At 38.1% G+C, this 24,905-nt stretch overlaps 1 protein-coding gene across 2 annotated transcripts in view; it reads right to left on the minus strand.

Moving 5' to 3' along the window:
• MARCHF6 (membrane associated ring-CH-type finger 6) overlaps positions 1-24,530 on the minus strand; it is a 45,911-nt gene extending 21,381 nt beyond the window's left edge. The window contains exons 1-10 of one of the 2 annotated variants that reach the window (XM_084508647.1): positions 24,418-24,530; positions 20,501-20,597; positions 19,554-19,627; positions 10,715-10,858; positions 9,167-9,239; positions 6,993-7,161; positions 6,253-6,445; positions 5,884-5,945; positions 3,338-3,370; positions 1,876-1,927 (exon numbers count right to left, since the gene is read on the minus strand). In XM_084508647.1, coding sequence (XP_084364773.1) covers positions 1,876-1,927; positions 3,338-3,370; positions 5,884-5,945; positions 6,253-6,445; positions 6,993-7,161; positions 9,167-9,239; positions 10,715-10,858; positions 19,554-19,627; positions 20,501-20,597; positions 24,418-24,436 — 916 coding nt within the window. In that variant the 5' untranslated portion in view covers positions 24,437-24,530. Of the gene's footprint in view, positions 1-1,875; positions 1,928-3,337; positions 3,371-5,883; positions 5,946-6,252; positions 6,446-6,992; positions 7,162-9,166; positions 9,240-10,714; positions 10,859-19,553; positions 19,628-20,500; positions 20,601-24,417 lie in introns of both variants that reach the window. The other variant, XM_084508646.1, reaches the window with a different exon arrangement.
• Positions 24,531-24,905: the final 375 nt, after the last annotated feature.

The raw sequence follows: 24,905 nt of genomic DNA on the forward strand, positions 1-24,905 counted from the left end.
ATGTGAAAGATAGGCAGAGGCCTCAAATTCTTCAGTGAGAACAGGAGAAAAGTCAGATGAAAAAACATAACTACAACTCCTACATACAGGAAATTCATGACTTTGAAGCCATGTGTTTTTTATTTTGAATGTTTTATGAGATTACAGTACACAGTTTATCATGTTTTCTAAAATAACTTTCTTTAAAAGAGAAGTTTTAATAGCCCCTTTTTAATAGGAAACATGAAGGAATCCCTCTGAGTACTGTAATGAGCTACAGCACTTAAGAATTAACTCAAAACATAATCAACTTGAAGAGAACAACACAGGAGAACTTTTGGACCAGTAACGTTCTTTCCAAAGATCCAAATTCTTTCCCTCTGTTTTATCTACTAGTAAGTACTTCCTGTGACACTTAACTCACCACGACTGTGAAAACTAACAACTAAAGATTTGGCAATTCCAAGTTAGGCAGCATTACTTAGCGAGGAAGATACTAGAAATAGGTTTGAGACACAAATTAAATTCCCAGATCTCCGTCTCACTTGCTCTGGAAAGTCATTCACCTTCTATTCTGTTAGTCTCCAATCTGAAAAACACATTCCAAGCTACTGAAAAACCATCTATATGACAACTTTGGTGATTATTCTTATTATTCAGCTGTTCTTAAATTTAAATAAAAGATGTAGGTATTTCAGAGTTATCAGCTATGAAAAAGCCTAAATTTCATAGCAAATAAAAGCTTGCCAATTAATAATTAATTTTAATCTGTAGTTGTCAGAACGAAAGAACTCAAGTGTATTCCTACATTCTTGTTAGAAAAGTTATAGTTTATAGTGAATTAAAATTTATATTATGATTCTTTTTACTTTATTTTGATCTCATTTGTTTCAGTAACTTAATGCTCAAATCACTGGTTTGGTATTGTGAGCTTTACTTTAAAGGGAAAATATCCTATCTACAGTATGGCTTCAGTTTTTAAAGCTCTATGTCTTTTGCCAAGAAAGACCACTTAAAAAAAAAAAAAAAAAGGCATCATAACCAACCTACTTTTATGATGGTAATTAAGAGCAAATGAAATTTTGCTTCCAGTATCTCTTCAAGACTATAAAATGACCTACCCTGCATGTAAAATAATGCTGCTTCTATACAAACTTGTGTCAAATTAACAGCACAAATGAGCCTGACCATTGTATTCAGAAAGACAGTAGCAGAGGTGAATCAGGCAAAATTAAGGCACAGCGAAGGACTGTTATTCTCCAATGTCACTTGAGGTACAACATACAAACAGAACTGAAGCTGAACCACAGTCTAATGCCTCTCAGGAGGATCTCAAAAAATACACATTTCTAAATTTGTTAGCACCACCTGCCTAAAAAAAAAAGTCAGACTAATTTAGTTGTATGAACTAAGTAAAGCTGTTCAGTATTTGTCTAGGACACAAAATGGAATTATATTTGACAACTTTACAGAGCCAGCTACATTCTTCCTGCCTTCTCCTTTCAGTTTCGAGCTCCAAAAATGGATTCTTGATCTAAAAAGTGATGTGCCTGTATCTAAGGAAAACTATAAAAAGAAACGTACCCAACTCTTTCCTAATTGCTCACAAATGAAATTCCATGAGGTTCCTCCTCTAATTTACCAGTATTCCAAAAATGCTATTTCCTTTGATCTAGCTGACATCATTAAATTTTTGCTAGATTTCCTATTTCAAACTAAACACTTAAAGGAATTAAATGATAATGCTAAAAGCAATGAAGATTTATTATTTGTATTCTGAGTGCATTTGTGGTTCTATTTTTAAAAGTCACGACATCTGTTTAGCTTTAAAATTAGGCTGAATTATTACTTTACAAAGAAATAACTTTTTTTAAACTAAGAGCAAATGATACTTACCAAACACAAGTATGAACAATGTATTTAAAGATACCACCCAAAAGACATGTTCCTGCAAGGAGTATGGGGGAGGAAGGGAAGAAGAAAACAGTACATAAATGTCAGTCATTTTAAAAAAAGCGACTTCACTTTCTTGTTTTTATCTAAACATATTTTAACTCTCTCTTATTACCAGAACTTGCACATCTCATGTTAGGGCAGATTATGAAAACATCTGTTTTTTTCATGGACACATACCTGGATAAGAACATTAGCATTTGGCTTTAACATTTTTATTTTTACAGAAAAAACTTTAATTTTAAAATCAATATAAATTGTTCCCTTTAAAAGCAGTTACACAAAATGTATGTGAATATTTGTTTTATAAATAAGAAAAGTTTCTTTTGAGTTTTAACAATTAGTTTGTAAAAAGAAACCTATCAACAAAACTGACAACATTAACTCTAGAACTGATAGCACTATTAGAACTTTTAGCTAAGATGTGAACTCAGCTGTAAGTACACCGGAATTTTAATTATTACTGAGATCAATTACTAATCACGTAAGCTACTTTATTTCAAACATGAGATGTTTATTCACTAAATTATGTAGTAAATAGATTAATATTTAAGAATTCTATTTATTTCGCGCACAAAATAAAGCAAAAATTACACCGCTGGAAGACAGCAAAACTTGTTGTTCCCTTTAAAATATAAAAGGCTTCTGTTTTTAAAATAGAGATCTATCAGATGATACCTGACGAATGTAACTGTGATTAGTTAAAGTTTGTTGCCATTGACTCTGCACTCCCTTCCCTCTGAACTCAACGTTTGGTATCCCCAGCAAGCAGGTGGGATGGGCAGCAGAGACAATCTTAGAAGTAAACTGTAAGAAACTGCCCACTAGATGATATGCATTGTACCTAAGAGTTTGTCAAGGAGATAATCAACATGGGCTCACCAACAGACAAGTGTTAAAAAGCCAATTTTAAAGGAATGCTTTGCTCAATTTTCTTAACCAGAAAAAAAAATTGAATCAATTCAAAAGATATAATTTTCATTATGCTAATTACTGTGAAGATCTTAAACAAGATTTAATACTGATATCAATTAAAATAACATGCAACAGGGAAAAAAATCTAGGGGGTAAGAAAAAAAAGCCAACGAAGTCAAGAAACAGAACTAAATATTTTACATTTTAAAATCTGGTGTATACCAAAAAAAATAAATCACTGATGCTATTTTGTTGGTATTAAAGCAAACTAGAGAAGGCAAAATGAGGGCACTACTTCACTACTTCAATAATAACAAAGTGAAACTCCTAAAAATATACAATTTGCTTGGTCATGATATTACATGAAGATCTCCTTAAAGAATCTACATTAAATGAAAATGAGGACTTCAAATATAATTTTTTTTTTTTTTTTTTTTTTTTTTAAGACAAGCTTGTTATAGAAATTCTTGAAATGCAAGATTTCACTTACTAAAAAAACCAGGGATCCGTCAAGCCCAAGCATCTGTGAAGATAAGAAAGTTATCTTTATACATCAGAAAAATGCAAGTAACATGTCTAATATTGGCATCACAGAAGCCTTTTACACTCTAATTTTAATGTCCAATAGTCAAGAGTTTTTCTATTGCTCACTCAACAAAATCCAGAGACAAATTCTTAATGATGAAGGTAGAAACTAATTTCTCATTAAATACAGTATACTTAGCTGATGAAAGGCAGTGATAACCATATAGACTATCTTAATATATATGTACCTATATATGACAAACCACCCACGTAACCACCTAATTTATAAGGCTACTTCTATCCAAGACATTATAAATACAAAAGTCTTTGTTAAATTCTGTAAGAAATTTTAGTGTTTGAACTATTTAAAAATCACCTAAACAATAAGGTATTAAAACAAGAAACAACTTTATTTTGCTTCCTAGTTTCAAAATATGACCTTATGTTTCACTGAGCGAAGTGGAAGAGTATTATTTTAACCTTCGATGCAAAAAGTAACTAGTAACTGGATAATGTTGCTATTCTGTATGCTACTAAATTTAGAACAGAATTGGTTTACAGCTAGGGAAGACAGGAAACAAATCCACCATCATTCTGCACAGCTCTTAGAGGAAGCATCCACAGAACTGCCAAAAATAGGAAGTCTATTTCTCCACACTTCAAGGGTTTTTTTACTATTTTAGTCCTGACACTCATATGATTACTGCTATAAGGTTCCAGGCTCAAAGCTAACTTGTTCCAGGGTTTTGTGCTACAAGTTGTACATACTGTACCAAGTAAACAAAGATGCAGAGAGACTTTTGAAAATTCAGAAAGCTTGCATGTTATTTTCACAAGATGAAACAGCAGAGAAGCCTTCCCCCGCTTTTGATCTTAAATGTTAGAGATCTATTGCCTATGCCAGCAATAGGATTAGAAATGGTTCCGCAACTTTCCTAAAATGTATTTATATATTCGTGGAGACATCAAAATATTTTCCATTAGGAATATATCAACATTTCCTAGAACATAAGTTAAGTTCAAAATTAAGACTTTCCTCTTGACGTACGCAATAAAGGGCTTCAGAAACCTGAGTGTATGTATGCTCTTTTTCATTGAATACCTCTCCAAACAAGCTAAGCATCTTTCCATTAGATATATGCAAAGATCACAACCTGTCCCTGACATGACTTTGACTGGGATAGAATTAATTTTCTTCATACAGGCTTATACGATGCTGTATTTTGGATTTTTGATGAAAGTAGTGGTGATAGCAAGCTGATGGTTTTAGTTGATGCAGAGCAGTGCTTACGGAGTCAAAGAATTTTCTGCTTCTTGTGCTGCCCTGCCAGCAAGGAGGCTGGGGGTGCACATGAAGCTGGAAGGGGATGCAACCAGCACAGCTGACTCAAACTCATCAAACAGATAAATCCAGACCATACGTCATGCTCAGCAATAACAGCCAACTGGAAAAAGGTGGAAGGTGGGGACATTCAGAATGATGATTGTCTTCTCAAGAAGACATCATGCATTAATGATGAGCCTTCCTTTCCTGGGAGTGGTTGAACACCTGCCTGCTGATGGGAAACAGCAACAAATTCCTTGGTTTGCTCTGCTTGTCTGCATGGCTTTTGCTTTACCTAGTAAGCTGTCTTTATCTCAGCCCATCAGTTCGTGCACTTTCCCTATTCTCCCCCCCACTCCACCTGGGGGTTGTGAGTGAGTGGCTGTTTGGTACTTAGCTGCTTGTCCCTCATGATGTAACTTGAATTTCTTGACCTTGTTCAAGGCAACAACTGTAACAAACAACTGTCTGCCTTGGGCACTAGTGGTAATGGTAAACGAAATGAAGCCGTTTCATCTATCTTCAGGTAGATTTTGTTGTGTGCAGTGAGCTTTGAGCTCAGATATTGATCTAAGCCACTTAGATCAATATCTGATCTAATTCTTGAGCCTCTACACTGCTGCCTGATTACAGCGTACATCTCATGTCTAACTATGGGACCTCTGATCCATAAACAAAAGAGAAGCAGTATTATATTAAAATGCTCCATCATTTTTTATGAAGTATATCTGTGTTTTTCAAATACATAAAGTACCTAACCAAAATTTCAGGTTTCTTTACTAGTTTTGATGTTATCGATACTTTCATGAATATAGAAGTATTAAACTATAATCAACAACACAACGCACTGTTCATTTGACCTAGCATCTTTAATCCGAACTGTAATTGATTTCTAAACCTCACCAAATTGAAGACTTCAGAAAGGTCTCTGCTAATAGATTTTAAGCTGTTACTGAACTACACATCAATGAAATGACTTTTTGATGTTTAAGGGTATAGTTATATTTTATTTCTAATACAATGACCTTTTCAGGTTTGTAGAGGACTCTTACTACCAGTTTTCACACTAGAGAACAGTATCCAAATATATCCCTGATGGATTTTATTACAGAAATACTGCAAATCATTTCAAGTATAAATCAGAGAGAAATATGTAGAAATAAGTCACGGAAGTTATTCTTACTCACTCGCTCCCAAGTAAGCTCTTCTGCTGCTCGATCCCATTCCAAAGCGTTCCAGTTCATGTCATCTGAGGAGACAAGAAACATTTTTACAGCTGCCACTCACCCCAAACCAGATTCAACTACTCCATGCTATGCTTTAAATGAACAAAAGGGCTTATGTGCGTAATGTTCAACTCACGAATGCTGATAGCTTTTCAGCAAGCAAATGCTTTAATACTCAAAAGAAATATATGAAATTTGCAAAACCAAAAGGTAAATAATAAGAAGTGGGAAGTTATACAATTAGCTTCCTTGAGTTACGACAGCTTGATTTTTCAAGTTTCATTTATATTAAAAAAAATTAGAACATTACTGTTTTGAGTCACCTGTTACCTTGTGCTCCATTGTTTGCATCTGCTGCATCTTCTACTACAGCATCTTCTTCATCTTCATTATCCTCCTCTTCTTCATCTACTTGTTCTTCTTGAATTTCAGGGTTCTCGCCTACAACTGCATTCTCAGCAGCTGGGTTAGCAGGTTGATCAAGCACGGCATTTTCAACACCACCATTTGCAACAGCCTGAGCCTGCAGAAACAGGTGACTAGCACTCAGGTAAATTGATCATACTCTCTATACTTTATTTTGTATCCAGGAAAAACAAAAAGTGTAACAAATAGTATTTAGTTATTTAGGTAAGCATTGAGAAGCAACAATTTATCTCTTTAAAAAAAAAAAAAAAAAAAGAGAGACATTCAAGACTTCTTCACAGAAGAGCTGAGGTTGGGAGTAGCCTCTAGAGGTCATCTAGTCATCCCACCTACTTAAATCAGCTACAGCAGGTTGCTCAGTGCTGTTTACATATGGTTTTTGGTAACTCCATCACCTCTTCTAGGCAGCCTGTTTCAGCAGCAGATTGCCCTTACAGTAAAAAAGGCGTTATGTAATTCCTATTTTGATTTGTGCCTATTAGTTTTTGTTCTGTCACTCAATACTACAAGATGAATCTGCCTCCATATTCTACACCCTCTGATCAAGGACCTATACAAATGAACAAGGCCCAGCCTGAGTGTTTTTTATTCACATCAACATATTTCCTGAATTTATTATGAACTACTGGGCAGTTAAGTTTTACCTCATTTTGTTGACCAACACCATTGAGTGGCTGCTGCTGATTTTGTTCCAACCACTGTGGTGCTCCTCCATGGACAATCTGTTCACGTAACCAAACAAGGCTGATAAATGCACACAGAGTGCATGTCACCACAAAACAACCTTGCAGACAGTCAGCCAGTAAGTTCTCCCTGATAAAGAGAGAAAAGCAAAATAAATTTATAATTAATGTTTATTAAGACTGCACTTAGTCATTGTTAACTAACACAGATATTCCTAGTTCAAATCAACAAAAGCATACATTTGTGTGAAAAGTTGGTTTTATTAGTTTATCGAGGTAAAGAAACCATGTAGATGTAATTTTATTTAGTTTTTAAAAATCTGTTCAAAGGAGGTTTCATTTAGGAAGGTTCTAAGTACCTGTATAAAAATGATCTTAAGCGCCAAGACAAACACTGATTTGAAAAACGTTGTATTTCCCTCTAGTTTGGCTTTCAAAATTAAATTACTGTTTAAACAGAAATATTCCTCAGAAACAAGTGGTGACACAAGATGAAGAGAAGCTTCAAGTGTAGCTCAGGAAAAACTATTTCCAAGGTATGCAAATGAAATACAATTGTCACTAAGTAAGCTAAATCGCTATATCAAAGTTATTCCTTCTAGATATAGAATCTGGATTCAATACAATAAAAGATCTGTCTAAATGGCAAGATGCATAATTTCATCCACTGAAACATTTTATCTGCTGAGCTATCCTAACCAAACAAATGGAACTGTTGGGTTTGCCTTTGACTCTACTTTTCAGGTAGTCTTTTACACCAGACATTTACTGTTCCACAATGCACTTTAAAAATCCTAATCTATCAAGTCGTATCTAACTGTAAAGCAGGAGCAAAACAAAGTTCAGTTAGCTAGCTGAAACTAGGCTCCAAATAATGCAATAGGTACTTAAATTAACTTAAATAACCCTCATGCCTATTCAGGGTATCCCTTCCCAATTATTTCCACCCTTGCATTACTCTTTAGCCACAGTGAATTTGCTCAGGGAACAGCCTGATGACACTAATTCATTTAAAATAAGGAAGAAATATGCTATCACTGTACTTTGCCATTCCCCTGTGAAGTATCAGCCTGACTCTCCACGCAGCCACACAAACACTTTTGCCTGCACGACACGGTTAATACCACAGGGACCAGAAATGAAAAGATGACATGAGATGCTATGGAAATAGACTCTGTCAAAGAAATATGTGTCAAATCTTAATAGCGTGTGAAACTTTGAATCCTTTATTCTCTCCCTAAATATAGATTCCATAGGCTGTAAGAGACATGCTCAAGTGAGCATCTCTCCCGACTATCAAAAATTAATGAAATGTAACACGCCCCAGTGCCTAAAAATCAAATAGCTCAACTGCAGGTAACTTAAACAAAAAAATGAGATGAATTATCTAAACAAGACAGGACATTCATTCAGCATCTGCTGAACTAGCAAGTGATTCTAATCAAACCGAGTTTCACTTCCTCAGGTTTAAGAGAATGAAAAAAAACAGATCTAAGAAAAAAACTGAAATTCTGTTGTATTGATAATTTAGTAGTTCTTTAAATTATATTGATTTAAAAAAGACAAAAGGGGACAATACTCAACAATGTATGGTGACTGAAACATTAAAATATAAATGCTAACTAAAATGCAAACAGATAAAAAAACTCTATTACATGAGAAATTCAGAATAGATAAAATTCAGAATATAAAAATGGAGCAAAGCAAACAGTATACCACTGTTATACATAGTAATATATACTAACATTCTACTATGTAGCATTGGGTTTATACTGTTATAAAATCTTGTAGAAGTACTTAAAGGAGATTATTATTATTATTATTATTTTTAATAATTAAACAATTTTGCCACGTAAGTTTTCTTAACATCACATATAGATCTTCAAGCCACTAACCAGGACCCATTTTATAAACCCAGCTTTCCATCTCCAAAGCTATCGAGTAACAGAACTTCAAATTGAAATGATTTGTGCTGTAAAGCAGAGTGCCAAACATCCCATTATGCAAAGGGAAATGGACAGTTCCTAGTGTAAGACAATGGAAGATAAAAAGCTGGAAGAGAAGGACACTGAGGGACCATTTTCACCATTATCTGATGAGGAAGGCAATTTGTAACAAACTGGTGAAGTACTCACGTTGACAGAATATCTAATGGCAGTGTCAGTAGTGAGCTCACAGAGCCAGTAAACAAGCACTTGTAGATACGACCTGCAAAACAGAAACACAAGCATGGTATGAAGTTGTTTCTGGTTATGACCTCATTTGGGAAGGATCACAGGTACCTTCTTTTCACCTGACTTTCTAAATAACTTGTAGCACAAGCAAAAATCTTAACTTCCGGTGTGTCAGCTGAACTCAAGACCACATACGACACATGGAACAAAGCTGTACTTGATGAGGTGACATTAAAAGAACTGCCGTGCTGTAAGACCCAATATTCAATTAGACCTGTCTCCAACACTGGTCACATCAACAAACGCCTAAGGAAGAGTATGGAAACAGGTTAAAGGTACTTGCTCAGTATACTTCCTCAGTACATTCTCCCATGTTTCACTGCCAAAATACCTGTGCTAATTAATCCTTGTTGGATTTCTTTCCTATTGATTTGTTCAATCATATTTTGAACCTGCATACGCATTTTGTATCACGATAATGAAATGGTGAAACTCTTGGCTAGGTGTTTCAGATCACTGCTTTGTCACTTAATACTAGTTAATGTTAGCTTTTTACTGCCATTTTTCAGTCACAATCTTAAAACGAGTTTACCCATATGTATAGCCTACTTCAGAATCAGCCATGGAAAGACTTGAAAATATTTTTTGCTTTGGTCTAGGGCAGTTTGTAATCTTGTTTACTCCATGTCCAGAGAAGTTCTTTCTCTTGCACAGAAAGGACAGGCTGCAGAAACAGGATCACCTTTTTACAGCTGACCTTGCTACTGTGCTACTTTCGAACTAAGCCAGCATCAGCTACTACTAAAAGCACAGAACATACTGAGAAACTGTCTAGGGAGGTTCATTTACCGGCTTCCTGCTCTTTTGTTCAAGGGGTACTCTGTTTGTCGAGATGCCTTTCCAATCATTTCCTTCACTGAACACTGTATTCCTTTTCCCTTCTTTTTCATCCTCTTGGTATTTCTACCTTGTTGAAATGTTTGTATTTGAAAAGTAAATTTCAAACTAGATATTGCAGCAACTTAAACTTCCTCCCTTTTTCTGCCAAATTCTTTTACTATCTATAGGCCTTTAGTTAATTTTTCTATGCAGTTTCACTGCTCACTTTATTTACGACTATAAAGAATTATAATGTTCATACCAACAGAAAATTTGCACTTTCATTTTTAATTGTTAGAAAAAAAAGACAGTTCTTCTTCTAGCTAAATGTTAATAAAGAGTATCAAATTAAAACTTCCATGCAGATTTAAGAGATGATAATTGAAGATGCATTTTAGGGAAACAAAAGTTTAAAAGCCCCTTTATGCATTTTGTCCTATCTCAACACCTTAAATGCATTGCAGGGCTGGCTCAAGAGTCAAATAGCTAGAATTTCTGAGTGAAAGTAAGTTGGATATGTCTTTGAACTATTTGTTGTGGTTTTTTTTTTGGCCACACAAAATATTTCTGCAGCAAGCAACACGTTCTTCTGTATATAAGAGTGTTACAAGGCAAAAAATTTATACTTACATGCAGTAAGAGGTACTACTCCCAACCATGCAAAGGCCACAAGTGTATAATGAAACCAGTATCGTATTGCTGTGCCAATACTTGTAACCAGTCCAGCAAAGATGTCTTGGATTGGAAGCCGTGAAGGCATATCTGGGGAATAAACTGCGTAGAAAAGGCACTTATGAAACAGCTTTTCCTTTAAAGAAGCATTTATGTAAAAGTCCTGCCAACTACAAAATGTTTGTACTTGACAAAAAGCCTACTGTAAGAAAAAGCATATTCTATAGATTCCCAACAGATCACTGCAAACAAATAACAAAAAACTTCATGACACATTTGTTACACTGTGTACTGAGTTCAACAGGAAAATTAATAGGTTCCATGCTAGCTTTTAACTAAGAGTTTTCTTAGTAGCTTTATTACATCAATGGCAGAGTCTAATTATCTCAAAATAAGCTCATGCCTGCATGAAAAAGCAGATGCTGAATTCAGTAGTCCTCCAACTCAATATTACCTGAAAGAGATCTCTGTTAATTACAAATCTAGTTCAACAAAAGAGCACATGGAACAAGATAAATTACAAATTTTGCATTCTGTCAATTTATTTGTGCTAGATAATTTAGATTCCACTTGCCAACCAACAGCACAAAATCTAGCAAAGTGAAAGCACAGAAAAAAAAAAAAAAAAAAAAACAGGAAAAAATGAAGGCAACCAATTAACTACAGATGTTGAAATTTATGTAGAAAGGCTTTTACTTTCAATGGATATAAATTTCTAGTAAGGAACATGAGGCAAGTCTCTCAGTCTACACAGACACTTAAAATAGTAAATTTTCTCAACTTTTAAGTCAACACATATGTATTACATAAATTCCACCATATTCAAAAGCCAAGAAAAAGGGTGACAAGGTTTTTTCTTTTGCTTTCACTTTTATTACCACAGTCAGTACATAAAATGCTGCCTGATAGGTCATTAACCTTGAGCATATCTTCACTTTTATCAAATTACCTCTGATATCTCTACATGTAACCTATCCTTCCCCACATGCTATGAAAATATGAAATCATATTTTTCAGATTACAGACACTGATTACCTGAAGTTTTCATTATGCGTTAAACAATTAGAAGAAATCTACTTCTAATAACTTCATTACATTTAAATAGCTTCTACACACTAATATGGATGCCAAGAAGTCTTAATGTACAGTATCAATATTGGACTTGAACGAAGAAGATAAACTACAGTTAAGTGTACAGACACTGCTGCCTGGATGTTTAAAGGTTATGTTAAGAACAGCTGAACTTGGAGACTTCAATATATTTAGCCACTAAACTTTTTTTTAATTAAAAAAAAACTTCACATACTTTTAACCACATAAACAATGTCATTTTTTAAGAACTATAAGGGATTTTTTCCTTTCCTTCTCATACAATCCTTTGACTTAAAAGTCTGAGAAACACTGCTTCATGAAATCTACCTGCATCCCCCTTTTCTCTAATGAATATCCCTTCTACCTGCATTCTCAATCACCCTTTTACTAATCTCAGAGAGAAAGCCCCTACGTGAACAGACCTTTTTTCTCTCCAGGGATATTTCCCTGAGTTGCTGTATTGTAAAGAGAAGAAGAGAACACAGCAGAGCAGTATCAATATACCAAAGAATGTGGAGTTTGGTGCATTCCAACAATATGTGGATTGTATCTGACTGAAGTAACAGCAAAACAGTAAGACAAACAGTAACTGGTTTTAAATTTCAAAGAAAAAGAAGAGGACTAAAATATAATATGCTAGGGAAGCACAGGTGTGAGAACACAGAATAGCAATTCAAAAGTAGGGCACGTGTTTTGATGTCTGCCAATTTACAATTTGGTAGTACCATAGAAAATACTAGTTAAAAGACTTGCTAGCAAACACTCAGCTCATACTGAACTAACATTCTTGATAATTTAAAAAGTAGATGAGCAGACGTTTGTTAGAGATACTGAAAGAGCAGTTACCTGATGTGCACGTGTCACAGATTTATTATGTCACTCAGACAAAACTGAACTCAGCAGATACTCTGAAGCTTACTTTTTTTCATTTTTCAAAAAACATATTTTGATCAATTCTTTGGAACTCCAAAAGAGGCCACAACAACATATTAACTAAGCATTAATGATGTAATTGTTAGGGAGAAGTTAGAATGGCTAAACAACAAAAACAAAAAATGTGTTTTAGGAATTACTCCAAACTCATACATGACAGTCCCCTCTGTGAGTGAAGATGCCCATCCTCAGTAAAGTTCAGTAAAGCTGCAGTGGCTATAAGTGCTAGTAATTCTACAAACCAATTTTTCTAAAGGCTTTAGGATTATTACTCAGCATTCAGATAAATGCTGAATTTAGCTCCTACTCAGAGGAGACAAGCTACATTTCCCCAAATCTTAACAGTTTGGTGATTCTCGATGATGCCAGGAGCTGGGTAGGTGGGTGCAGAGAGCAGGGTTGTGTTTCTCTGCTTTGCCACACCTCAGAATATGTAAAGCTTCTACTGCTATTTCTAGCTCATTTCAACTTCTCTTCCCCTCTGAGCCATCCAAACAGAAAGGTACAACAAACAGTAGTCCAGGAAGCTAACAAACTAAATGGTGCTTAGTCACCTCCCTATTTCCATACACGTTTGTTGAAATTATCCCTATCTAGTATTTTCATTCCTGTTTTACTGAGGGCTCTCCAAATCATGTCCACCTAATAAAGCCAGAGAAAAAGCCTACTTTCATTACTGCCTCCTAGTATCAACTTCTGCAATTCAAAAGTTTCCCAATTTTGTACCTCATGTTTGGGGTGTGTGTGTGCGTGTAAATCTCAGATGGATTTGTGTTAATCCTGATTCACAGAGCAAACAAAAAAAGAATGTGGGCAGCTGCTGAGTGACTACCACCCCAAATTCCACTACTTCAAAAGGACTCAAGAACCATGCTGAGAAGATAGAACTCTTCCTGCACCATTCAGGTAGGTGTAAAAATGTAAAAAATTCCTAGCACTACAGGAACCCCTGGTGTGCAAACATCTGCAGCACTGAAGTTTTCTACCAATGATTTTCACAGGCAATCACCCCTGCTTGTGTCTGTCACTTGTATGTTTTTCTCTCCACATTCCACTTCCCACCACCAGTATAAGGCCCAAGACTTTGCCCTATTTACATCCTTCATTTATCTCCTTCTCATACTTGTCCTCCCATTCCTTCCTCCATCCCTTAATTCCCATCCCAATATCTTTCCTAGAACAGTTTGAGAAGTCAATCTCCTGAGTTATTTTACCACAGTTCCTCCAGATAAAGATTTCTCTCCTGGAGGACAATTGAAGCAGTATTTTTTTCTATTACAGTTCTAGCTTGCAATTCAGATTTTGGCTGAGCATGAGTTTTCACAGCTTTAGCTCAGCTTTTTTCAGCTGTCAATGCCATGGGAGAACAACCAGAAGCTTCTTGGACTCTTAGGTCACAACTGTGCACTCTAACAGCTATTTTACTTGCAGAGCTTGCAGCTATTTTACTTGCAGAGCACTAATTTTTTTTTTCCTCCCTGCAATTCTAACATTTTCAGTAATACGAATATTAATTTTCCTTCTCCAAAACAAACAGCTCATGCCACTAATCTTATAATGGGTACTACACTGACACCAATAAAGTCGGAAAAATACAGGGCAGGCTTTAGAAATTTTCCTTCTCCTAGAAAAAAAAAAAAAGTAGGAAGGCAGACAACGATTAGACAATGACTTTTCAGGGAAGCAAGCTATCAATAAATTTCAGCTGGCAAAAAATCCACAACAGAAAAGTGGAAAAGAATTCCCAACGCTCTAGCTTACCAAAGTGACTGATACTTTCAGAATTATTGCAGGAAGCATTCTTAGCATTCCCAATTTCCTCTGAGGCTATTTAGCAGAAGCACCACACAACTGTGTTTTGACAAACACAATAGGGGTAATCTGCTGAATCTGAGTAATTCCCAGTAAACTTACCAAGAAATAAAACAAACTAACACTTTCCATTTAACCTCTCCTTCCCAGCCTGTTCCAAGTACCAGAAGTTAATCCAAAAGAAAAACTACACTGCACACACAATTTTCCTTCCAAGGAGATACAGAAATTATTAGCCCTGATGATGTGGGCAGTACAGAAAGAAGCTCTTATCAGAGCAATGCCTAAGCAATCAAAACATATACAGGTATTCAAAAAAGACTGTTATGATGACATAAAGCGTAACAATATTATAAAAACAGTTAACCTCAGACTTCACATTTATTACTTGTATTACAAAAAAAAAAAAAAAAGAAAAAAGGCCGTGGGAAGCAGCAGCAGTACAATCCCTCCACAATCCTACTTCCACAAAGAATCATCAGCAATTCTCAACTGATACCAAAGTGACTGTCCAAGAATCTCCCTGTGTCCTAAGGGCTTACTCCCAGTGAATTAGAACAGGTTGTGCAGGTTTAAGCAAGCTACAAGCTTGTTCACCTCCCCCACTTATGGCTAGTTCTGACACAAGGTAGTAAGTGGCTGATTTGTGAAGCATGCAAACAGTTGCAGAGAACTCAGATATACGATCATAACAAGCTAATAAAGTACAACGGAGAGTTATCTGTGGTTTTCATGCTGTTGGCCAGCAGCATTCTGAAAATGCAAATCTTTCCCTAGAAGGAATTAATGATCCTGAATGTCTTTTTTTTTTTTTTTTTGCCAGTTTATATTATACCTACGGATTTCATGCCTCCTACGAGTTTCTTCCTACTACACATCATCTTACTGTTCACTGAGGGAAGCAGAGCTGCATAAAGAAAAGCAACAATCTTCAGACATATGCTGTATCCAAAAAAAAATAATAAATCACTATTTATTACGACGGCTCAAATGGTTTTAACAGTTTTATTTTTCCTCACAGCTGTCACAATGCAATTGTATCCCATTTCATTTCTCACTCTTTTCCCATCTGAGTCTGCCTATTTATCTGCCCATAACTTAAACAGATGCGTGCCCAGCATGGAAAAAAGCAGAACATCTTACTTTGCTTAGATAAAACTGTCACTTAGCATACTTCATAGAATCTCCACACTTCAACGGTCCCCTTATGCACAGATTTCCCCATCTACCCTTACTTTTGCAAGTCATTTATATACCACCTCAATCATCCTTGTGCCCTGACCATGACAGTCTATATACATCAGAATAAAAACAGGTACGTTTTACATTCTTGAGATATACACACAGACTTTGCTCCAGACTCCCAATGCAAAATGAGAAAAACGTCACCCCTTCTCATGCAAGCCACAGCCCTAACACAATGTCTGAAATTAACAATCTCATGAGTTTCAACTGCATGTTCTTTGTGCACCCTGCAGCTGTCAGCAGATAAATCCGATACCCACGTGTAGTATTTTGTGTTTCAGAAGTTTGTTTTTCCAAACTAGAGTATCTAGATAGGTTGAGGATATGGGCTACTGTGTTAGTCTGTCCAAATGACCAGGCAAAAGAATTGTTCCATTATATCCTTCCATGAAATCTTAATTACTGTAGATAACGAGCCCAAGAAAACAGGTCACTCACTTTAGTATAATCATGTAACATTTCACAGATCATTTTGTATAAAGCTAAAGATCCAGCAGTTTAGAGCTTAATAAATGAAGTACTACAACAAACAACATGCAATTACTAAGCCATGCTCTTGCATAAGCTACTTAAGAACATGAATATACAATTACATTTTAACAATTTTGCAGAGATACCTATTTTTCTTTGTCATAGTCTATGAACCTTGAATTCTTCCACATTACGCTAGACATGTTAGTCACATCCAGAAGGTTTTAAGAGAATCTAAAGAAGTATAAAGGTTAATGGATTAATTAGAAAAACAAGCAAACAACCTTACATATTCAGTGTGGAGAATCTCAGTCTGCTACAGGACCACTCAGGAGCTCATTCTATATGATTCACAGGAATAAATAGTTCCTGAGACAGCAAACTTTGATACTAACAGTTACATGTGCTTGCAACTGTTTTCTGTTTAAATGGCTTTAAAATGGCTTTTTTTTTTTTTTTTTTAGTTTAAGTGATTTTAAACTAAAAGAGGGTAGAATTAGATTAGATACAGGTAGAAGTTCTTTACAATGAGGGTGGTGATGCCCTGGAACAGACTGCCCAGGGAAGCTGTGGATGCCCCATCCCTGGAGGTGCTCAAGGCCAGGCTGGATGGGGCTTTGGGTAACCTGGTTTGGTGGGAGGTGTCCCTGCCCATGGCAGGGGGTCGGAACTGGGTGGTCTTTAAGGTCCCTGCCAACCCAGACCATCCTGTGATTCTCACATGTGAACAAAAGAGGGAAGCAAGAAAGAGAAAGAACAGTAACAAATTAGGATTACAACAATACAAACAAAAAACTCCAAGTGTATGCAAACCTTGAATTAGTAGCTTTCCATGCATAAATCAAAAGCTTATTTCAGATTATGATTTATAAACTGAAGAACACCTTCCCCACACAGCTTCCTTCCATTTTACCACCTTTGTATTTACTAAGCTTAAAGTGTCACATCCACCACTTATCAGCAATGCAGCTGCTTAGAAAGCAAAGGGATCAACCCATCCACATCTGTAGCTGAGTATCAGACTAGTCTACCTCTGTATTTGCATTTCTGAAGATATTTATGTTAATGTTATGTTCTACAGAAAAGAAACTGCCTCCTCATGGGAAATAGAGCTTCATTTTTCATGGATCAGTGCTTATGTATATTTAGTGTGACATCAAGAAAAGTACATCTCAGCACATCACAAAGAGGAAAGTACGTATGTGGGGAGGAAAAGAATATAAAATAGCTGCTTTTCAAAATCTCAGGAAGAAAATGTACAAGTTAAAAACAAACAAACCCCTTGGCATCATTCAAAAATACAACTATTAAAAAAATAGCTTTGGATGAACTCATAATTTGAAGAACAGCAAAAAATGAATGAATTTTAAAATATATAAACTTAAGCTTCAAAGCGTGCATTTGAAAATCAGGCCACTTGCCTACATGGCCAGACACTTTAGAGAATGACGCTATTATTCAAAAGAAAAATCAGTTCTTTGTGCCCCTTCCAAGATGCGGGCTGAACCTCCTACTCTCGTCTTCCTTCCCTTACGAAGGCTAACAAACCCAGACAAGTCCCAAGATGTTATAGAATGTAAAGATAGTGAAGGACTTAAAGAATACACACACCGGGAATATTTTTTGAATACTCCACACACTCTCTTACACTAGCAAAGGATCATTTTTGCCAGAATGACAGCGACAGCCTCAATAAGCAAATCAAGCTGAACTAAAAGAGGACTGGTTGGTATTACTGCACAATTACATTTCCTCAACTTAGTGCCTGCCAGTTGAAGCATGGATACTGATTACACATGTGCTTATTCCACCACATGCCACGGTAAATTAACTGCTAAGTGTTTTAAACCTGGCATGGTTATAGGTCAGATCCATCTTCATTTTGGATGACAGGCATATACATCAACCACAACTCCAATTCCCTCTCTGCCTTGCCATTCTCCCTCCAGCATCTGTGACTATTTCCCAGATCCCACAAGCAGATCCAGTTTCCAAACTGCACATCCAGATTATCCTCCAAATGCAGAGGGATAACAGAGACTAAGGAAAGTGTCATTGCATGCATTTTATGTGTGAGGGAAATGATGAAACAAGACATGCTGTGTAGAGGAGCAGAGAAGTCTATGCTAGGTACCTGACATTGCACACGGTGGTAGCATGTCTAGTAGGAAAAAAAAAGCTTTTTTGTTTGTTTGTTTCTAATTTGTGCAATGTGGGAAGCCAAGAAGAAAACCACTGAGGGTGCTAAGTCTGGGGAGCAACCAGTGTGTGACACAGGAAGATAAACAAACCCTTGCTAAAGGCTAAACAGGGAGGATCCTTTTAACTGGGACCAGCTGCACTGAAAGGGAGCTTTTATTTTGACCATACCAAACACCTAAAATACTCAAACCTCAGTATCTTTCCCGACTCAAGACTGCTTTTACAGTGCAGATACTGATCAGTCAAAAAAAAATAATTATACATTTTGCACTGTGAAGAGCCAAGTTCAGCAGTTGTGAAGAATAAAATGGCACAAATGAGCTTAATGAGAAAAATATGTAGCATACACAAGAATCACTTTATCCGTTCAACAGTTAATAAGTTGGCAATACTAAATAATGAGCCTAGCCTGTCACAAGGCTAAAGGGCCCCGCTGAGTTCTACTACTGTTGGTCAAAATATAATTAAGAATCCTATTGGGAACTATTTAGAGATGTAGTCATTTTGATGACTAAGGTATTCAGCCGAATCTAACATAACAGGTGATGTAACACTGGGTAAACACTGTACCTTGAGTGCAATGCAAGTGGAGTAATTATTGTTTACATTATCTGTCAAAACCATTTGAAGTGAAACTGACAGAAGTCACGAAGCAGTGTTGCAGGCAGGCAGTTCAAAGGTAATGGAAAGCTGTGTTTCAAACTGGAATTTTGCTGTGATTTCACCTCAACGTTCAGAGGTCCAAATGCTCAAATTTATCAATAAAGTGAAAACATACCATCCACTGTAATGCTGACTACAGAAGAATGGGTCTGAGGCAGTTAGGAAATGTATGAAAAAAGACTTCTATTACGGCTCGCATAACATTATGAAAGCATTGTATTACTTAACCAGTCTGCAATAATAAGAGCTGCAATTCAAACAAGAATTCAGAAATTAAACAATTACTTTGGGTCTAGCATGCTGAATGAAAAGACTTCACAAATACTAAGAGAAAAAGAAATGAAGTTCTGAAGAAACAGAACCAGTGAAACATACTTACTTGGTGTGAAAGCAAATCTGTGCTTACATAATTCACAGTACTCTTTTCTGCTGTGTTTAAGCCACTGAACTAAGCTGCAACAAAAAGTCATCCCATTAATACACGCTATTGCATCTCTCTCCCCTTTTCCCTCCATTACAAAACCCACACCAATTCTCTACCCTCAAACATAAAGAATATTGGTATTAGCAAGGAGGACTTAAACTAGCATGCTTATTATGTTCATTTCGGCCACAGAAGTTTCAAAAGTGAAAAAGATGAGCTGACTATGAGTAACAATGACATGTCTTCTATTACTTAACTTACACAAAGAATGTACATCGTCAGTAATGTAAGTCACCGAAAAGGCCAACACCTCAGAGCATGTATCCTCACAGACACCAATCCTTGAAATATTTCAAGATATGACACACATGCACACAATGAAGATTTAAAACCACTGTATTCATGAAAGAATGACTATTAAAATACAATCAAAAAGAGCGTGTGCATATGTGCGTGTGTTACAGACCAGAATTAGTTTTCATTTTAGCATTTCCCTAACAGACCACATACCTCAAAATTTTGTTCATTTTGTTTTTTTGGTATGAGGTCAGGTATTCATTTTCATTCAGAATTATAAGCAGATAGAAAAAAATCTGCATACTGATTTGGCTGCTTATAGTTTCCTGCAGATGTGTGAGCAAAACTGTAGTCTGAAACACATAACTATTAGTACTTCCTTTTTGTATATAATAACTAAATTCTTTGTGAACTATAATGAGCCATCGTGTTAAAAAATAACTAACCAATCAACCCACTCTTTAAAACTAATGTGCTGCCTCTGAATTTGCTTTTCTTACTTGTTAACATGAAGGCTTAGGAGGTACCATTTTTAGAAATATGCTAATATATTTAATTTAAAAAATGAAAAAAAAAAAAAAAAAAAAAAAAAAGACAGAACTTACCATTCCTGATGAATAAATTTAATACTGCCAGTACACACACATGGATGATACAGGGGTTTCTCCGGAGTTCCTTCAGACCGACAGACTCTGCATATATCTGCTGAGCAGGACATAAAGCTTATTACTCTTCTGCTTAAAGAACTCACGTTTACCAAACAAATTATACACTACAGAAACTTTGCCGTGTAGCAAGATGAAGCCAAAGTAACTTAAAGTGAAAAAGTCTGGGAGATAGATTTCATCTGGTGGAAGACACGAAGACTCAGAGACAACCGGAAGAAAAAAAAAAAAACAACCAACCAACCAACCAAACAAAAAAACAAAAACACAACAGAACATTATCTCCCTATTCATCTCATTCAAAACAAAACAAACAAACAAACAAAAAAACCCACTGTCTTATTATATATTTAAGATTTCTAGCATATACACACCAATATGTAGGGGTACTCTGCATAAAAACATAAATTAATACTAGTAATATATCTGAAACACCATCTAGATTGTTAAGGATAGTCCCCCTGCATGTGGCTAGAAACTTCAAAACGGAGTAATTTTATCCGAGTTTTGAACAAGTTAAACAGAGGCTGAGCAGAAGGGATTTACCAATGATTAACAATTACTGAAGACATTTACCACTACCGAACCTTACACGCATGTTCCTTTGTGCTCTTTGATGACAGGAAAAGCAAACCAAAATACAACAAATGTGAATAGGTACTTTGTAAGCTTGCTACTTCAGTTGAGTGAGGCCACCAGAAGCACATTCAGCACCACATCGGTGCTGCTACAAGCATGCACAAGGAGTACTTCCACCAGAGCTGTACTAAGCAACATCATGCTGCTGCAAACACCACAAGCCCCTGGTTTTCCCCAAGAAGCAAAGGATTCCTTTTTCTCGCAGAGGGTTCCTGCGGGTGACTGCCCACGGCAGCTCTCTCCAGCTTACAGCCAGGGTAGAGCCTCAAGCTGCTGCAGCCCCACCTTCCTCCAGCACTCCTAACAGGGCTACTTCCCCATGGCAGGTTGACAACCTGACAGGCTAGAGCAGCCTTGCAAAGGGTCTGGCCAGCACTAGGGCCAGCACCAAACATACGGGGCAGAAGGAAAACGTGGGAACCAGCAGCTACACTGGCTTAAGCTGGCGTGACATTGCCGCCTTAAGGATGCTCTTTGACACCACAGAAAGCAATTTAAAGCATATTCCCTGGCAGACCCCCAGAGCTCTCTCAACCAACCCACTCATTAATGGTCCATTGGCTTTCTCAGCAGAAACTGCTGGGAAGAACGGTGCATTCTTTACTGAAAATAGATTAATTCTGTATTAGGGAAAGGATTTCCTTCCTCTGTTAGCTTACTGAAGTAAGTTATGCCTAAACTTTACGTTTTCAAAGGATACGAGAACTTCTAGATATTCCCACTTGTTCCATAAACCCGAATAAACACAAAACAAGTAACAATCTGGACTGTTAAGCAACACAACTTCAAATCAACAAACCCTGCTGAGGGTCAGCATGTCAAACTATTCACCTTAAAACCCATATACTGTCACTTTCAGGGAGATTTCCAGTGTGTAACAGACACTGCTTTTCTACTTGCACACACACTTGGCATCCTGTTAGTCATGTATGCGTTCAGGAAATAATGACCTTGGGTAATACAGTTCTTTCTTGGGAACATTCCTCTGCCCATCACATTTCTCTAATGAAACGCTCACCACTGTAACATCCAAAACTGAAGATCAGGCTATTTAGCAAAAAAATGATTTAGCACGGGCACCTGTCATCAGCAGACACTGCTATCTGGTGCTGTCAGGCGCTACAGAGGAGCAGCTTCCACATCAGGTCCAAGGCAAAGAAGCTGCCCCTTAGGGCTGCCCATTACTGCCCTTAACTGCCTCTCTTTTCTGAACTCTTACCATCCACTGAGTTTTCTGCTAACTCTACAACACAGCTCAGTCAACCACCAATCCTACCAGAAACCAAGTGCCATCATCAATGAGCCAATATCATCGTTAACAGGTTACCAACAGTCACAAAAAGTCCATTGGAAACATACAGCAGAAGCTGGGGCTCTGCCACACGATAAAGAGCCCGGCTTTCCTTTTCCTTAAGGCACAAAGTCTTTTCAGCTGCTAGTGTTTAAAGCTTTCTAATCTTGGGAAGTCTCTTTGGTTCATTGGCAAGTGCTATGAAATTCTAATAGTGGGAACTGAAGTTTGAAACCCCAGCAGAAGGCACCATGTCCCAGCAGTATTTATGGACAGTGACTGTGAAGCCTACGTACTTTCAATACTATTTTTGAGCTTTTGAGGGTAACATTGACAAGAGCATAATACTAAATGTAAGGTGTTGTATACAGTAATAATAAATGCACATACTAAATATATATATTAAAAAAAAAACACACACAAAAACACATAAAAGTCTAAACTCCAAAACTCCAAGTGCAGGGCACAGCACTAAGGTTTAATTAATGAAGACAATGCCCTAAAATGTAACTAACAACCCTGCTTTGTTCTCTCTTCCTGGTCTTGCCACCGCTCACCAGATCATGTTTTGTAGAAGCACACGCGACCAAAGGCTACCAGGTTTAACAGCCTACTACAAATGATCAACTACATTTTTTGGCTTAAGTCCACCAAGATGCATTTACCAACTACTGGAACAGTGGGAACTCAATTTATCCTTGCTGAGAATCGACTTCACAGTCTGCTATAAATCAGGTTTTCTGGACGACTAGATGCCAAATACACAAAATCTCAACAGTCACTTTGTTAATTTAACCAATACATGCAATAGTGGGACTACAGAGGCTCAGGAGTTGCAGCAGTTGTAGAAGTTGATAGATTTTAAGCACACAAATATTTTGATAAACCACCGGTTTCCACAAGTACCCAGTTTGTTTACAGCATGACCCAATGGACGCTCTGCAAAGACACTGACTTATTTTGACCACTGTTTCCCTTTCAGTTCTCTCAAGTTGGGAAATAAGTGACAGCAGATAAACAGCTCCGCTGAAAATGGTGCCTCATCAGCAGACGCCAAGACGCTATTTATTCCTTGGAACTACCCGGCTACCACAACGCGTATTTGTAGGTATTGCTTGGGATGGCAAGCAGCGCTCCTGTGCTGCCGAGAAGCACCGCGCAGCTCCTTTATTTGTTTGGGTTTATGATGAAGGGTCTGCGCTGCCAGCTCGAGCCGCACAGCAATGTAACGCTTGGCTTCAAGCCACGCAGTACCCCCAAACGGGAACTACGCGTTACAAACACGTCGCTGCAATCTTTCGGACAACTTTTTCAACGTGAGGTACTCATCTCTTGTAAAAGACAGAGGGAAGCACCTGGGCTCCTGCACCGCTTTATATTTTGGGTATTCCGAGCAGGCTGTAGAGCAGCTAAGCGCAGCGTTACCCCTGGCAGAAGGGAGCACTCGAGGCATCGAGGCAGGGCAGCGGGGGCCGGGGGCAGCGCCTCGCACACCCGCCAGGCTGCGGGGCCAGCCCCAGCGGGTCTCCCGGGCTCATCCCGTACCCGGCGGCCCCTCAGGGCCCCGCTGCCGATCCGGGCCGATCCCACAGCGCCCCTCGGCCCCACACGGGCGGTGAGGGCGGCGGTTACCGCTACGGTGACGGTTACATAAGGGCAGCACCCCCCCCTCCCTCCCCCCCCCTCCGCCCGCCGCCATTTCGCGTCGCGCCCCCCGCAGCCACCGGGCACGGGCACGGAGCCGGAAAGGGGGGGGGGGGGAGCCCCGTCAGCTCCACCCCCCCCCCCCCCCCCACTCGCTCGCTGCCGGTCCCGGTCCCGCTCCGCTCGCCCTCCTCCCGATCCCCTTCACCCCCTCCCGGCCGTGCCCGGCTGTCGGTGAGGGCGGCGAGGAGCGCTGCGGCGGAGGCGGCGGGGATCGCTGTACCTTCCTCGGCGGTCTCCATCTTGTGCGGCTGACGCAGCGCCGGCCGGCCGGGTGGCGTGACCCGCGGCGGGCGGGGCGGGGCGGGGCGGGGCGGTGAGGGGAGAGCGCCCCGCTCAGCCGCCGCGGAGGGCTGGAGGACTCGGAAGGCCTGCGCTGAGCACAAAAATTCGCAGAAATAGCCCCAGATTCACCACAAATTCAAGGAAATGGGAAGGAGAGGGGTGGCTCTCCGGCAGCGTGTAGCTAAAGCGCTTCAGTACAACGCACGTACGCAGTGGAGGTCTTCCTCCTGTCCGCCCTCCGGAAAAGGCAGGGGGGAAAAACTCCCACTCAAAACTGAAAATCACTTTATTTAAAAGCTTATTTTCATCTTCTCCCATTTATGACTGAAAATCACTTTATTTTAAAAGCTCATTTTCATCCCAACAATTTATCCCGGCATATTAAAAAAGCACCACTGTGGTACTGTAGAAACGGCAGCGTATTCA

This window comes from Aythya ferina (assembly GCF_964211825.1).
Source record: "Aythya ferina genome assembly, chromosome: 2".
Lineage (NCBI taxonomy): Eukaryota > Metazoa > Chordata > Aves > Anseriformes > Anatidae > Aythya > Aythya ferina.